The 16,085-nt window shown below is 34.4% G+C and overlaps 1 protein-coding gene across 3 annotated transcripts in view; it reads right to left on the minus strand.

Moving 5' to 3' along the window:
- khdrbs2 (KH domain containing, RNA binding, signal transduction associated 2) overlaps positions 1-16,085 on the minus strand; it is a 153,885-nt gene that overhangs the window by 122,838 nt on the left and 14,962 nt on the right. For all 3 annotated transcript variants that reach the window (XR_003937590.1, XR_003937589.1, XM_030156875.1), the window contains exon 2: positions 14,713-14,840. Coding sequence is in view for 1 of the 3 variants with exons in the window: in XM_030156875.1 (XP_030012735.1) it covers positions 14,713-14,840 (128 nt within the window). In the remaining 2 variants the exon portion in view is untranslated. The remainder of the gene's footprint in view (positions 1-14,712; positions 14,841-16,085) is intronic.

A 16,085-nucleotide genomic window follows, 5' to 3' on the forward strand; every position in this document is an offset into this window, starting at 1 on the left:
TTTTTATGGAATATCCTTTGTGGTGGACAGTTTTCTTTCCTTTTTTTTTTGTATAAAGTTGTGAAACTCTTGTCTACAAATGTGGATAGAAAACCCATAGCTGGGTCTTAGGAGGTTAAGACGCTTATAAGATGGGGGGCTGGGGGGAGATGAATAAAGCAGGGGGAATAATACATAACAGCAGAGGGGGTGATAATTCTAAGAGCAGAGGGAGGGACTTCTCTATAAGTACCGCCACATATATATTTTTCTCTCTCTCTCTCTCTCTCTCTCTGATGTCGTCACAACTAGCAGAAAATTTAAGCTTGACAAAAAAAATAGTGATTTGATTTATATCGTGATACATATCGATATTGTCTGATCTGAAAAAAAAAATCATGATATGATTTTTCTCCCATATCGCCCAGCCATAGTCATCGGTGTAGTTACAATATACAAACCCTTTCCACAGCAGTAATGTTAACGTTCACCTCTGTACACAACGACATTTGGCCTAAAGCAGCTTTTAAGAAAACCAGCAGAGTATTAGCGCTGTCTTACCCTGCTACTGCTGACCACCATTCTTTCCACGTCTTTCCAAGCTTTGCCTGACTTTTGTTTTAATCATCCTCTTTGCAGGGCATGCTTTTGATCAAAGAGTTGCTTCATGTGGCTAATTACCATTAACTAAAAGTGCAGTGTTACCAAGATGTTTAAGATAGTGACACTGCAGTCTTGTGGGATGCTGACTGTGCAATTAGGTCACAGAAGCTGTTGTTGGACAACTGCTCTGTCCCACTGGACTGCACTGCTTTGCTTACTTTGCAGAGCTGGCACTGTTATGTTGATTAAACAGGACCAGGATTATACTGTCTGGGTTTGGTCTCTGTGAATCTTTTGTTTCTTTTAATATTAAAACATACTGACATGTATTGGTTTCTCTCTTACTGTGGTTTTCATGCATAGGTTATTATGACCCAGAATATGGCAGGTGAATAAAACTAACTTCCAGATGAATTTTTCTTTACATTTATCCTCTCTTTAGTGATTCACTACCATTTATTTACAATATTATCCCGTGCATTTCCATTTCCATTTCTGCATTTGGCAGATGCTTTTTTCCAAAGCGACTTACAGGGGAAGATTAACAATTAAGCTCTCTCTCTCTACTTCTTTTGTAAGGCACTTTAATATAACCACAGTGGACCAAAATGCTGTACAAAAGAATACATTAAAAAACAAAATAAAAGAATAAAATAAAATACAAATATAAAGACATTAAAACAGCTGTACAATTAAAAAACAGTGTCATACAAATGAATAAAAAAAACAAAATGATAGACTAAAATACAAGAATAGACTAAGAAGACATAAAAAAACAGCTGTACAATTAAAAACAGTGAAATAAAAATACCAAGTAAAACAATAGAATAAACATAATAATACACTCAAAATGGAATGTTTGAAAGTGCGAGTGCATTTAGCATTTTACAGTGAAAACCAGGTATTGTCTTTCATTTAAAGTAGAGTGAATTAAGAGCTTACTATATTAAAACAGACAAAGTCACTTTTTCAGCAAAATACATCATTCACTGAGCATAAAAACAACCTTCTTCACCTCAAACTGCATGGGTTTTAAGATGACAGTGTTTCCAATTTCAGTACAAGGTTATGTAACATCCAAATGCATCATATCTAATGCTGCTGAAACACTAAAAAACTGTATTTTACCTGAATTATTTACATGATAAGACTTGTTTGACTGATAGGATTAGTAGATGCTTTTGGTTTTTGGCTGCTGTTTAAATCTTTGAAGGTTCAAAAAAAAAAAACAGTCTTTTTGTTTGAGTTTTTGCTTGGTTTTGCGTTAATACTAATACTGTAGATTAGAGCTAGGTCAATAGGCCAAACTGATTACTTGGTCTACCTATCGATCTATTAACCCTTTAACGCCAAATGTTTCATATTTGATACATGAGTTTTGAAGCCCTCTACATGATCAGTGTGATATTTATTCTTGAAAAACCTGATGTGTACAATTAGATACATGCAATACACAGATATTCCACCGGGGGGGGGGGGGGGGGGGGGGATTTGTTCACCAGAGGCCTTTCCAGTGACATTAAAAGATTGTTATTAATGAGGAAGGAGGCGGAACTTTCCCAATTTTGAAAAGGAATTACCAATTTTCAAACAACCTTCGGCCATGGCTCAGTTGGGGCGGCCATGGCTCAGTTGGTAGAGCGGGTCGTCCAATAACCGAAGGGTTGGCGGTTCGAATCCCGCTCTGTCCTCGTCAGTCCGTTGTGTCCTTGGGTAAGACACTTCACCCTCCTTGCCTCCAGTGCCACCCACACTGGTGTATGAATGTTCGGTGGTGGTCGGAGGGGCCGTAGGCGCAAAATGGCAGCCACGCTTCTGTCAGTCTGCCCCAGGGCAGCTGTGGCTACAGATGTAGTTTACCACCACCAGAGGGAGAATGTGAGCGCGAATGAATAATGGGTCAATAATGTAAAGCGCTTTGGGTGTCTAGAAAGGCGCTATATAAATCCAATCCATTATTATTATTATTATTAATTTGTTAGACATGTTCATGTTAAATTATGTTTTTTTTTGTTCAAAAATAATATTTGAGCATTGAGATGTATCAAATATGATACAAAATTGAAACTCATACGTGGGAATTGATATTTGAAAAAAAAAAAAAAAAAATTGGGGGTTGTTCAGAAGGACCAATACAGGCTCTGATTTCAAAGAACTGGAATTTTCTGTCAATGATTTAATGGTTCAGGCTTTACAGGGTTAAATGGTACCAATAGAGTGTGTTACAGTCCTTTGTTATTGGTTATTGTGATGTTCAGTTCCACATTTAATTCAAATGTATTTATTCAGACATTTATTACTTTGACTCTGCTTGATAATATAGTCAATGTTGGTTTATTTCAAACACAGACACATTTCGGGGGCATGAATGGGGATGGTGTCAGGAAATTAATCAGTTATGTGATTTTTCTTGCTCTGTTTATTGTTGTTACATCAGCCTTTAAAACAAAATACTGGTTAAACTCCAGAATGTGGAGTGTATTTATGACTTCCTATCTACGCTAGATCTAATGCAATGCTTTGTAAATGTAGGCGGTAGTATCTCAGTCCAGTACCCCTGGTTAAATAAAGGATGAATAAATGCGATACATATGCACTATGTACAGGGAGCAGAAACAGTCCACGTATTGAGAAATAGACTTTCTTAGTTTGTCCTGAGTCACTGTGAATCTTCTGCTCCTTTGAAATTGGCCCAATTGGCATTTTTTTATCGATCCAAAATCAATTTAATAGAGTGAGGAGTTCCTGAACACAGCATGATTACTTTCCTAACACTGATTCAGAGACAGAAACAGCAAATTGATTTCTATAGCATGTCCTGAGGGGCTCACTGGACTGAAATACACTATCTGTGCTCCTTAGAAATGCATCCGCAAACAAATCACCTTATTCTCTGGATTCAGACATTATTTTATACTAGGGATGTAACGATTACTGGTATAACGATAAACCGCGGTAAAATTGCAGACGGTTAGTATTACTGTTTAAATTCTAATTATCATGATAGCCATGTTTGATTAACGCACTTTTCCGTAGAAAAACCCTATGTAAAGATCTGCTTTTATATCAAATATTTGAGTATAGTTTTAATTTATTACAATTTTAACCCTTTCATGCATACTGGTCACTACAGTGGACTGCTATTCTCCAGTTGTTCTCTTGTATATTCATGGGTTTTGTTGTTTTAGTTCCATATCAGCCAACAAGGTGGACAGCTGTTCTTGATAAACCTGATCTGCAGTAACATGTTTGAATGTAAATCAATTGCTAGTTGTTATTGGACTGCAATTAAAAGTTTCGTTGCACAAAAAGTTCTTTTTTTTTTTGCAAATTATCTCCATGAACTGAGTAATAACTAGTATTAGAGTATGTTAAAATGTAAGAAAACATCAGATTAGCATTAAAATTGTTTTTATTTCATAGTTTTCATACAGTATATCAATTTCTGGTGATGGGTTTTAAATATATATTTCTTTGCTTCAAAAATTAAACAGATGGTGTCCATCTGAGTGGACATTTGTGTAACTCCTTGAAAAATAGGCTCATTAAAAAATTTCAACTGCATTGTTTTTTTCATGCCTAAAAAGGAATAAAAACAAAAATATTGACTATGGTTCTCATAATTCATGCATGAAAGGGTTAATTGAATATACCTAATATTTGGAACCAATATTCACTTTTAAAGTCTTTGAAAATGTTCATTAAGCATCTTTGTGTTATTTATGCAATAAATTATATACATTTTTCAAATTGGATTTTATATATTTTTTGTGTGTTTTTTGTCCTTTTATGTTTTTATAGTAGGTTAAAGTGAAAAAATAATAGGCAGATGATATAGATGAAGCTGTGCTGAAAAAATAGATCCCAAACATGGGTATAGTTTATATAGTATATAAATATATACAGGGTGGGGAAGCAAAATTTACAATGAACATTTAGTTGTTTTTTCTCAGCAGGCACTACGTCAATTGTTTTGAAACCAAACATATATTGATATCATAATCATACCTAACACTATTATCCATACCTTTTCAGAAACGTTTGCCCATATGAGTAATCAGGAAAGCAAACGTCAAAGAGTGTGTGATTTGCTGAATGCACTCGTCACACCAAAGGAGATTTCAAAAATAGTTGGAGTGTCCATAAAGACTGTTTATAATGGAAAGAAGAGAATGACTATGAGCAAAACTATTACGAGAAAGTCTGGAAGATACTATTAAAGAAGAATGGGAGAAGTTGTCACCCAAATATTTGAGGAACACTTGCGCAAGTTTCAGGAAGCGTGTGAAGGCAGTTATTGAGAAAGAAGGAGGACACATAGAATAAAAACATTTTCTATTATGTACATTTTTTTGTGGCAAATAAATTCTCATGACTTTCAATAAACTAACTGGTCATACACTGTCTTTCAATCCCTGCCTCAAAGTATTGTAAATTTTGCTTCCCCACCCTGTATATAATATATAAATATATAAATGTACATAGCATATACATTTGTTTATATAGTATATAAAGTATATAAAGGCAAAATCAAAAGGACTGAAAAACGGACAAAATTAGCTCAGACCACGAAGGGTTAATATTTGAATGTTTCTGCAACAGAAGGTACGTTGTGACTATTATTTTAATTGGGGTTATTTTGATTTGTTTTTTTTCTAAATACAACTTGGTTAAATTATTTCAGTGAGTGTATTAGTACTTTTTGAACATTTTGAGCACAATTTCAATAATACGGTGATAATTTTGGTGACAATAACCGTGATATGAAATTTTCAAATCGTTACATCTCTATTTGATACTGCGATGAGGAATGGAAATATGTCATGGGATCCTCTTTAAAAAATTACATTTTTGTTTTAGAACACAACTTAACCTTGAAAAGAAGTGACAAGAGTGTTTAAAAGGCACAACAACAACTACTGAAAAATGGACACACGGGATATTTCAAGAAACACTTCTCCCGGCTCTTTAAATCCCTGCATGAAGCACTCACAGAAAGGAAGAAGTGGCCAGAAGTGGTTCATTTCAAAAGAGCACTTTGAGGAAACAAGTGGTGGTGAAAGTAAAAACAAAGCAGAAAATGGCAGAACATATGTTTGAGCTTTTAGGTGAAAGGAAACACCACTGCTGATGAAGACATCGCTGTTGGTCAGCAAAATGTCAGTGAAGTATACATCCCGTGTGAGTGTATATGCTTTAAATAGAACATGGAAACAGATTTACACGGTCCAAGATGTTTACCAACAAACTTATGATCCGATTTTTATAGAAAGATAAGATTTTAGCCCTAAAATCAAGCAGTAATGCAGTAGTTACAGTGAAACTCAGGGCTCTAGCAAATAACATGGAAATTGTATTTTATATTTTAATGGACTTTTAATAGTGTGGAGCATCCTATATCACCGGATGTCCTTGTTTTTACGAGGCTAGAACGTAATAAAAAAAGCAGTCGAGCAGAAGCAAGTGTAGGTTTATAATCCCTGCAAATCCATTTTATTACGAATCTCAAAATAAACCACATGCATTTTTAAAAAATATTATTAAAAGAATTGAAATATTATAAAATATACAACTCGTGAAAATATTACAAGACAGTTTTTTACTATTTATAGGCGTGTGAGTAAAATGAATGAAAGCATGATTCTCCCAAATTCCAAAATAATGCTGTGAAAATATGAAATAAATGTGATAAAATGATAATTAAATATTCTCATGTAGAGTATTTATTTGCACAGTAACAGCTAATCAAAAATACAGAGATAAAAGGGTTTTCACATCCTGAATAATGAAAATAAAACCCAGCTCATATTAATTTTTAAACAATGTAATAAAGTTTTAAAGTAGGAAAAGTTCACATGTCAATGTTTGGTAGAAAATCCCTTCTTTTCAATCGGTTTTCATGTGTCTTTCCCTGCTCTGCTTCTGTCTTTTTTTTTTTTTTTTTTTGTCATATTTTATGCCACTTTTATCACAAAAATGCTTCAGCTCAGTTTTTTTTTTGTTTTGTTTTGTTTTTTATGCCCTGCAATCATCCGTCGTCTTCTCCTTCACATTCCAAAAGTTTTCAGTTGGGGTTTAAGTCTATAAATTTGGTCTCTTCTTTTTTGAGAGCTGTCATTTATTTATTTGAAATACACACGAGTAAAGAAAAGAAGACAAACATGTTTAATAAAGGAGGAGTACCTAAACTGTGATCCTACAGGAGCAGAAAAAATTATTAGTCCATCAAAAGTCATCAAAAACAATAATTATGCAATCAAGTATTAACTCCTGTGTGTATCATGTGACTAAAACAGACAGAAAAGAAAAACAAAGCACTGTTTTGGTCAGTACAATGTCATAGCTATTAAAATAAAAACTGAAGTGATTTTGGTTATTATCAAGAAAACCATGAAAAATGACTAGATATCAGCTCTGAAATGAAACTCTTTTTGTTGTTATTATTATATTTGTCCAAATAAATGTACCTTTAGTTGTGCCAGGCATTATAATGAACAAGAAATTGAAGAAAACAAGGGTGGTCTAATAATTTTTTCCGTGAATGTATGTACCTTTAGAATGTATTCAACAGAATCATAATGACGACAGTAAAGTGAACATCGAAAACTATTCGGTTTATACCATATTTCCTCTAACAGTGAACAGGTCTTTATTTACTTCAGTGGCAGAAGGAACCAGGCTTTTATTTGAATGAGGTCTATATTAGAGGCAAGTCTTTATTTCTAATTTTCTCTATTTAACCTCCAGAGAGCCAGGAAATGTCAGGAAAGTACAAGTTTCTTTTTTTTTTTTTTTAATTAAATAATTGCTTGTATTGGAAACATCATAATGTAACAGTTTTTTCAGATACTTTTTAATTTTATTTTTATAGAATACCCTTTGCGGTGGACTTTTTTTTTTTTTTTTTAATAAAGCTGGGGACAGAAAACCCATGGCTGGGTCTTAGGAGGTTAATGTATTTTGTGTGAAACATCATTTTTACCCACTCCTTTTCTTTCAACAAATGCTAAACTTGCTTCACTGTTTCAAAATCAAAACCCCTGTTTCAGTGGATAGATAATTCACTGTTTCATTGTTTGTGTTTTTACCTTCCTCTGGCAATTGTAAGTGTCTACAGTGTGAAGGACACACACCTGCAGTGACTAAAATCAGACACTAACATTCATCGTCGGATGAGTGATCTAGAACAAAAAAGCGTTGAAAATATACTGTGGAATGTATTAAATTGAACTTGCTGATGTAAACATTGTGCTAAACTGGCAGCAGATGTTTATCCTTTTTATTTTTTCCGTTGGCGGTATCAGTTTATGGTGACCTGTAATTGACTCCCGGTTCCTATTTGAGGAAATATGGTATATCTGCATCTGCTGCCGTCTGTATGTACCTGCAGTTACAGTTACAGATGCACCGACTCAATATAAATGTGTGCAACAACCGTTTTTTTTTTTTTTTTGGGAAATGATCTGCGTCAGAGATTAAATGGGTTAAATGTTACATACTTTAATCAAATGAATTAGGAAACAAATAACAAAAGTGCTGGTTAACTTCAATGTACATGATAAAGTGTTATTACACATATATGTTGGTTTATGTACATTTATACAGGGTGGGGAAGCAAAATTTACAATGAACGTTTAGTTGTTTTTTCTCAGCAGGCACTACGTCAATTGTTTTGAAACCAAACATATATTGATGTCATAATCATACCTAACACTATTATCCATACCTTTTCAGAAACTTTTGCCCAGATGAGTAATCAGGAAAGCAAACGTCAAAGAGTGTGTGATTTGCTGAATGCACTCGTCACACCAAAGGAGATTTCAAAAATAGTTGGAGTGTCCATAAAGACTGTTTATAATGGAAAGAAGAGAATGACTATGAGCAAAACTATTACGAGAAAGTCTGGAAGTGAAGGAAGCAACAAAAAACGTACCAAAGCTTTTATTAAAGCTCTCAAATCCAAAATCCTAAAGGATCCAACCAAATCCATCCAGATACCAGGTATTGCCATGGCTTAAAGCAAACTACCCAGATGGAAATTATGTATGGACACAGGATGGTGCTCCAGCCCACACAGCTAGAAAAATACAAGATTTCTGCAAATCCAACTTTAGCAATTTTTGGGAATCACGTTTATGGCCGCCTTCTAGCCCAGATCTAAACCCTCTGGATTCTGCTATTTGGGGCATTTTAGAATATGCTACTAATAGAACATCACACAGCAATGTCGACTTTCTTAAAGATACTATTAAAGAAGAATGGGAGAAGTTGTCACCCGAATATTTGAGGAACACTTGCGCAAGTTTCAGGAAGCGTGTGAAGGCAGTTATTGAGAAAGAAGGAGGACACATAGAATAAAAACATTTTCTATTATGTACATTTTCTTGTGGCAAATAAATTCTCATGACTTTCAATAAACTAATTGGTCATACACTGTCTTTCAATCCCTGCCTCAAAATATTGTAAATTTTGCTTCCCCACCCTGTACAGTAGATTTATAAATCTTCTACTAGAGAGAACTTGAAAAGTGACTGTATTATTATGTGCAGTCAGTGTTTTGAAGCAGATCTGGTAGACCTGAGACAAACATTCTTATGAGTAAAACACATTCTTGCATTAATTCTCAGAATTTCACATTTTGACCCAAGACTGTATCTTAGAAACTACAGCCAACTAACATTTTGTACTTAATTTTTCTTTATTAGTGACTAAATTTGGAAAAGTTTCACTACTTTCATTCTGGAGGCATTTAACTTGTAAAGCAGTGTTATCGTTTACTTTTTTTCCTGATCGTTTTCATATCCTTCAGGTGATATTTGTGCTGTGAGATCACATGAGACTTCATTGTTGTGATTGGGACAGGCCTCAGAAAACATCTATTTTCGCCTGATCTATGAGTCTGAGGAATACAATTTCAAAACCAGAATGTTGAGAATGTATATGGCTTGTGAAAGATGTGTCCTATTTTTTTTGTAGTTATTATTTTCTTTATTAGTTACTGAAAATTGGTAAAGTTTCACACCGTTTATTCTGAAGGCATTTTTTTTTCCAACCTTTGTTTATTTGGAGTTTTGTACAAACTGGGCAATACAAACACTGTATCATATGTGACACATCAATTGAAAATGAATTGTTGCACAATTTCCTTTTTTTTTCTGAAGGCATTTTACCTGTAAACCAGTGTAGCCAATGAAGACATCAACATTATTTTCTCTTTGTTTATTTGTGTTATTATTTAGTCTCTCTTGAGTACCAGGAGAGAAGAGAAATCTTATTTTATTATGAAAAAAAAGTCTTCAGAATATTTGCACCTCAATAGGTTAATTCACAGGTGTCAAACATACGGCCCGGGGGCTAAATCCGGCCCGCCAAAGGGTCCAATCCGGCCCCTGGGATGAATTTGTGAAATGCAAAATTTACACTCAAGATATTAACAGTCAATCATTTTACTTTAGGGCCCATAAAAAGCCCTACTTTAGTCTGAAGTGGGTCATATCAGTAAAATACTACCATAAAACCTACAAATAATGACAATTCCAAAGTTTTCCTCTGTTTTCGTGTAAAAAAAAGTGAAATTACATGAAAATGTGTAAATTTACGAACTAGCCTATCACAAAAAATATCAAAAACTAGAGATGTGTTAAGAGAAGTAAGTGTAATTTTACTGATTTCTGTCAGTTACTAAAATATTTGGTGTATTTTGCAGATCCATTGTGATCTGTAAGTTGTAATGGACATTTACAAATGATAAGCGGAGGCAGAATAGGGTTAAAATTGCACTTATTTTTTAAAAAAATTTCAGTTTTTTCATGGTTGTTCATGTTATTCACATTTTTAAAAGGGCAGTTTATAGATGTAAACGTTTCCATAATGTAATTTTACTTTTTGCACTATAAAACACATTGAAATGCTTGGAGTTGGTATTATTTATATGTTACTATGTTATTAATTCACTGGTCCAGCCCACTTCAGATCATATTGGGGTGAATGTGGCCCCTGAACTAAAATGAGTTTGATACTCAGGATATTAACAGTCAATCATTTTACTTTAGGGCCCATAAAAAGCCCTACGTTAGTCTGAAGTGGGTCAGGTCAGTAAAATACTACCATAAAATTCTACAAATAATGACAATTCCAAATTTTTCCTCTGTTTTAGTGTAAAAAAAAGGGAAATTACATGAAAATGTGTAAATTTACAAACTAGCCTTTCACAAAAAATATCAAAAACTAGAGATGTGTTAAGAGAAGTAAGTGTAATTTTACTAATTTTCTGTCAGTTACTAAAACATTTAGTGTATTTTGCAGATCCATTGTGATCTGTAAGTTGTAATGGACATTTACAAATGATAAGCAGAGGCAGAATTTAGTTAAAATTGCACTTATTTTTCTTAATAAATGTCAGTTTTTTCATGGCTGTTCATGTTATTCACATTTTTAAAAGGACAGTTTATAGATGTAACCGTTTCCATAGTGTAATTTTACTTTTTGCACTATAAAACATATTGAAATACTTGGAGTTGGCATTATTTATATGTTACTATGTTATTAATTCACTGGTCCGGCCCACTTCAGATCATATTGGGGTGAATGTGGCCCCTGAACTAAAATGAGTTTGACACCCCTGGGTTAATTGGTCAATCTAAATGGCCTGTAGATGTGAATGTGAGAGTAAATTGTTTGTAGTATAGGTCTGCCCTGTCAGGAACTGGCGACATGTCCAGGATGTACCCCACCATCGCCCACTGGTAGCTGGGAAAATATCCAGCACCCCCATGACCCTCTAAAGGGTTAAGTAGCTCAGAAATGAATGAATGAATGTCAAATTAAAACTCTTGCTCTCTTTGCAAGTGCGCAAAATGTGTATGCACAAATTTAATCAAATAAATTCACAAATCAATCTTTAATACTTTGCCAAATTTGGGAATGATGTCCAATTTGTGGAATAATTGCTTAGGTTAAAATAAATATCTTTAGTTAGTGATATTAAAAAGTTTTATATGCTGGTTAAATCTCCTGTCAGTGCCCTTGACCACAGAACTGATGAAGATCTGGAGGTGGTCCCCAAGACCCTCACTATTCCTGATGTGCTTTTAGTGCTAATAATGCTAATGCTAAGTCCTGTGTGTGTATTGGGATGGGTAAAATTCAGAGACCGAATTTCCCTATGGGGATATTAAAATGAGTTAACCTTAAACAAAAACAAAATGAAAGATGAAACAAGGTGAAAATGGCATAACAACACAAAAACAACAAAGGAAAACAACAGTGTAAAAGTCAGTTAGTTGTGTTTATTTGTGCATCTTATCATTTATATTGTTGGTTTCACATGTGTCGCTACCTTGTCAACTATTCTTAAAAAATGCTAGAAATAAATGTTGTTGTTATCTTCCTATTTGTGACATTTCAGCAAAATCCATTTACTTCAATTTTTTTTTTTTGACAGTGGACAAACCGGTAAAAATGTAGACATTATGATGACTCATGACATGTTTTCATCAATTTGGAGACAAAGTTTTTTTTTTTTTTTTTTTTTTTTGTGTCTCGAATGGGAAAGTTTGAGATTTGATGCTTCAATATAGCACAACAGATAAACATCAGCCACTGCCATCGGTGAAATGACATGTTATTTGCTGATGTCAGTCAACGTGGCCGATGTTGGCTGATACTGATGTTCAGCTCATGCAGTACATCTGTGAATCCCTAGTTACAATAGCATGTGTTGTACTTTCAGAGAAAATAATCAATAATATATGTAATTAAATGTGTGGATGCAAAGTCAGGGGAAGATTTTCTCTTCATCTTGTTGGCAGTGAACGCTGTTTGTTCCCTACAAGTTCCGTGTATAAGTGACATTTCAATCTTTGTCAATATTGACATTATATAACAAAGGATATGTGTTATATAATGATTTATGGTTGGTGTTCTTCACTGTACCCAGGAGTGCCTTATAGTGCACTAAAACTTTACTTTTTGATGACTGCATCAAAACAAACAGACACTACCCCATGACTTTCTGTTAGCCTATTTGAAGCTCAGAGGGATTTTCAGAGGCAAAAGAAAATGTGCAAAGGGTGGATGAGGTGAAACCAACCTTTACTGCTCAGGCATCCACTGCCCGACAACTATAATTAATGACACAATGTCACACACACACACACACACACACACACACACACACACAAACACACACTCAGTGGTTTTCAAATGTAGTGCTCCTTGTGTCGTTTCAGAAAACATCAGCTAATAGTTAGGGATGCACCGATACCACTTTTTTCCAGAGTGTAAGTACAAGTACTTACATTTGAGTACTTGCCGATATCGAGTACCGATATGAGTACTTAATAATACCATTACAGTTCTTAGTTACTTTTAAAAATCTTAGTTACTTTCAAAAATGTGGTTTAACCCTTTCATGCATGAATTATGAGAACCTTCATCAAGATTTTTTTCCTGAACGTTTTTATTCCTCTTTAGGCATGAAAAAAACAATGCGATTGAAAATTTTCTTATGATGAAAAATAAATTAAATAAATAAATTTTTAAAAGTAAAAAAAAATACATTTAAAAACTAGAAGCACTCGTAAAGCGCAGACCTCCGCCAAGGCAGATCAGTGCCCCCCCCACCCCCAATCACCACCAAAATTTAATCATTTGTTCCTTGTGCCAGTATCAACATTTCCTGAAATTTTCATCCAAATCTGTCCATAACTTTTTGAGTTATCTTGCACACAGACAGACAAACAGACAGACCAACGCCGGCAAAAACATAACCTCCTTGGTGGAGGTAAATATAGTAGTAATAATAATAAAAAAAAACATTTTTATGAACCTATTTTTCATGAAGTTGCAAAAATGTCCACTCAGCTGGACACCATGGATTTAATTTTTGAAGCAAAGAAACATGTATTTACTGATTAAATTGCATGAAAACTATAACTATTACACTCAGGGGAGATCTACAACAATGTTACCAATTCATGTCAGAAAACATATGTAATGTGTTAAAACTTTAACCCTTTCATGCATATTGGTCATTACAGTGGACAGTTATTCTGCATCTGTTCTCTAATATAATCATGGGTTTTGTTGTTTTAGTTTGATATGAGTTAACACAGTGGACACTTTTGCACCATCTCATACACTGACATTCATACCATTAGTATAACGTTGCTGTTCTTGATAAACCTGATCTGCAGTAACATGTTTGAGTGTAAATCATTTGCTAATAAAAATTGCGCATATGATAAAATATGAGAAAACATCACATTAGCTGCATTAAAAATGTTTTGATTTTGTATATCACTTTCTAATATTCAAAAATTAAACACATGGTGTTCAGTGGAGTGGACATTTTTGGAACTCCACAAAAAATTATGAAGGTAGATTTGTTTCTTTATTGCTTTAACCCAAAAAATATTTTCATTAAAAAAAAAAAAAAAAAATCAATTAAAAATTTTTTTCACTTCAATCAAAGAAAAAATGTTCACATGCAATTTTTTGGATTGTATTTTTTTTTTTTTTTTTTTTGCATTCACTTTTTTTAATGATTTTTTGTTGTTGTTGAAGCAATAAAGAAACAAATCTACCTTCATAAAAAACAGGTTTATTAAAAAAGTTAAATTGCATTGTTTTTTCATGCCTAAAGAGGAATAAAAACACTCAGGAAAAAAATCTCAACTAAGGTTCTCATAATTCATGCATGAAAGGGTTAATAAAGATATGTGCAAAAAAAAAAACCAAAACAACAAAATCCATGAATATACAAAAGAACAGCTCTGAATAGCTGTCCACTAGAGTGACCAGTATGCATGAAAGGGTTAATGTCATTGTCATTAGTCTGACTGTAACAATGTGCTGCTACTGACATTTAATGCGTTGGAATGAGCGTTTCTCAATCAATCCACCAGAGGGGGGCCGCTGTTAATTAACCATACTGGCCGAATATCGGAGCCGATATCTGATACTGGTATTGGTATTGGTGCATCCTTACTAATAGTCATATATGAAACTGAAAACACTGGAAAAATAAGAAAATAAGCAGTCATTGTTAGCATTTGTGATCACTAGTGTGTGTGTGTGTGTGTGTGTGTGTGTGGGTGTGGGTGGGTGGGTGGATGCTGCGTCTCTTACCTTTGGATACTGTTGGATAGGAATAAGAACTCTTTCGGAGAGCTTGATATTTTTATTGCTGATGATATCTAGGTATTTCTTCATGTCACCATCTTTTCTCGAATCTTCACCTTCATACTTTTCAATTTCTGCAGCAAAACAAAATAAATAAGGTAGATAAGCTGTTAGTAACTTTGTGGAAAAAACAACCAAACAGTTTTTGGCTGGAGAGGCGTTAGAATAGAAGGAATTTAGATTTAGGCATTACATCACACAATGAACATTTTTGGCTGATTAGTTAGCGTCTCAACTGTGAATATGCTCACATTGCAAACTTTAATGATATGAGATTATCCTGCTGACTCTTGATACGTCCTTTACATCAAGACCTGTAATCTCATGATCCAGTAATTCCAATCAAAATAACAACAGAGGCAAACAGTCACAGTCAGCTCGCTGTGCCCCACTTCACTACAAATGGAGCTCTCAGAGGCTGTTAACAGTCACTGCTCCCAAATGAATCTCCGATCCCCGCACAGTACAGGACTTACGCAGATGTCAGATTAAAACATACAAAGCATCTGATATCATCGGGGAAGAGTCATCCGGGGTGGTTAAGATTCTATGCGTGAACTCTTGCATTATGATCATATTTGCACATGATTGGTTCCAATCAAAACGCAGTATTTCTAATTTGCAGGATGAGCAAAATCTGGTGCAAATTAGCCTCATAGTCATCTGCCTGTGCTTACTGCAGTAAAATAAGAAATGAGACATTAGCGTGGTGCATCAGCCTCAGAAAACCTTGAATAAAGATGTTTCTAGGTAATGCATTTGATGGAGCTGGAAGCCTAACACTCACAGTACATTACTGTTAAGTGTCCAGCTACAAAGCAACTGGTCGTTCACCTTAAGGGGATCCTGTTTTGTTGCTAATTAGCACTCTGTGGACTAAAAATTATCAGGCTGCAAAACACCAAACAAGACAGATCTGAACAAGGCAGAGAAATGAGTCACTGACCCCTCTTCAGCTCCTATAGTGAGACTCAAGAGTTCATTTAGACTGGAGCGCTTCACTATTATCCAAGCTGTCAGCAGTAAGGGAACAAAGCTGTGAGGTTAAAACACAGAAGGCTGCTGCGGACATTTCATTAAAAGCCAAGGTTCAAACAAATGTATCTAACAATGGTTTATCCTTGCATTACATATTGTTTTACGTATTATTATTACCCTGCCCACCGGAGGGGAGGAGAGGGGTGATGTTTTTGGTTCAGTTTGTTTGTTTGTTAACACTCGAGCAGCAAAACTATAGGTTGAATACAAACTAAATTATGTTTATAGATTGCCGGTGACCCATAATAGATGTCATTACATTTTGGGAAAAGTAGGTTAAA

This window comes from Sphaeramia orbicularis, chromosome 15 (assembly GCF_902148855.1).
Source record: "Sphaeramia orbicularis chromosome 15, fSphaOr1.1, whole genome shotgun sequence".
Lineage (NCBI taxonomy): Eukaryota > Metazoa > Chordata > Actinopteri > Kurtiformes > Apogonidae > Sphaeramia > Sphaeramia orbicularis.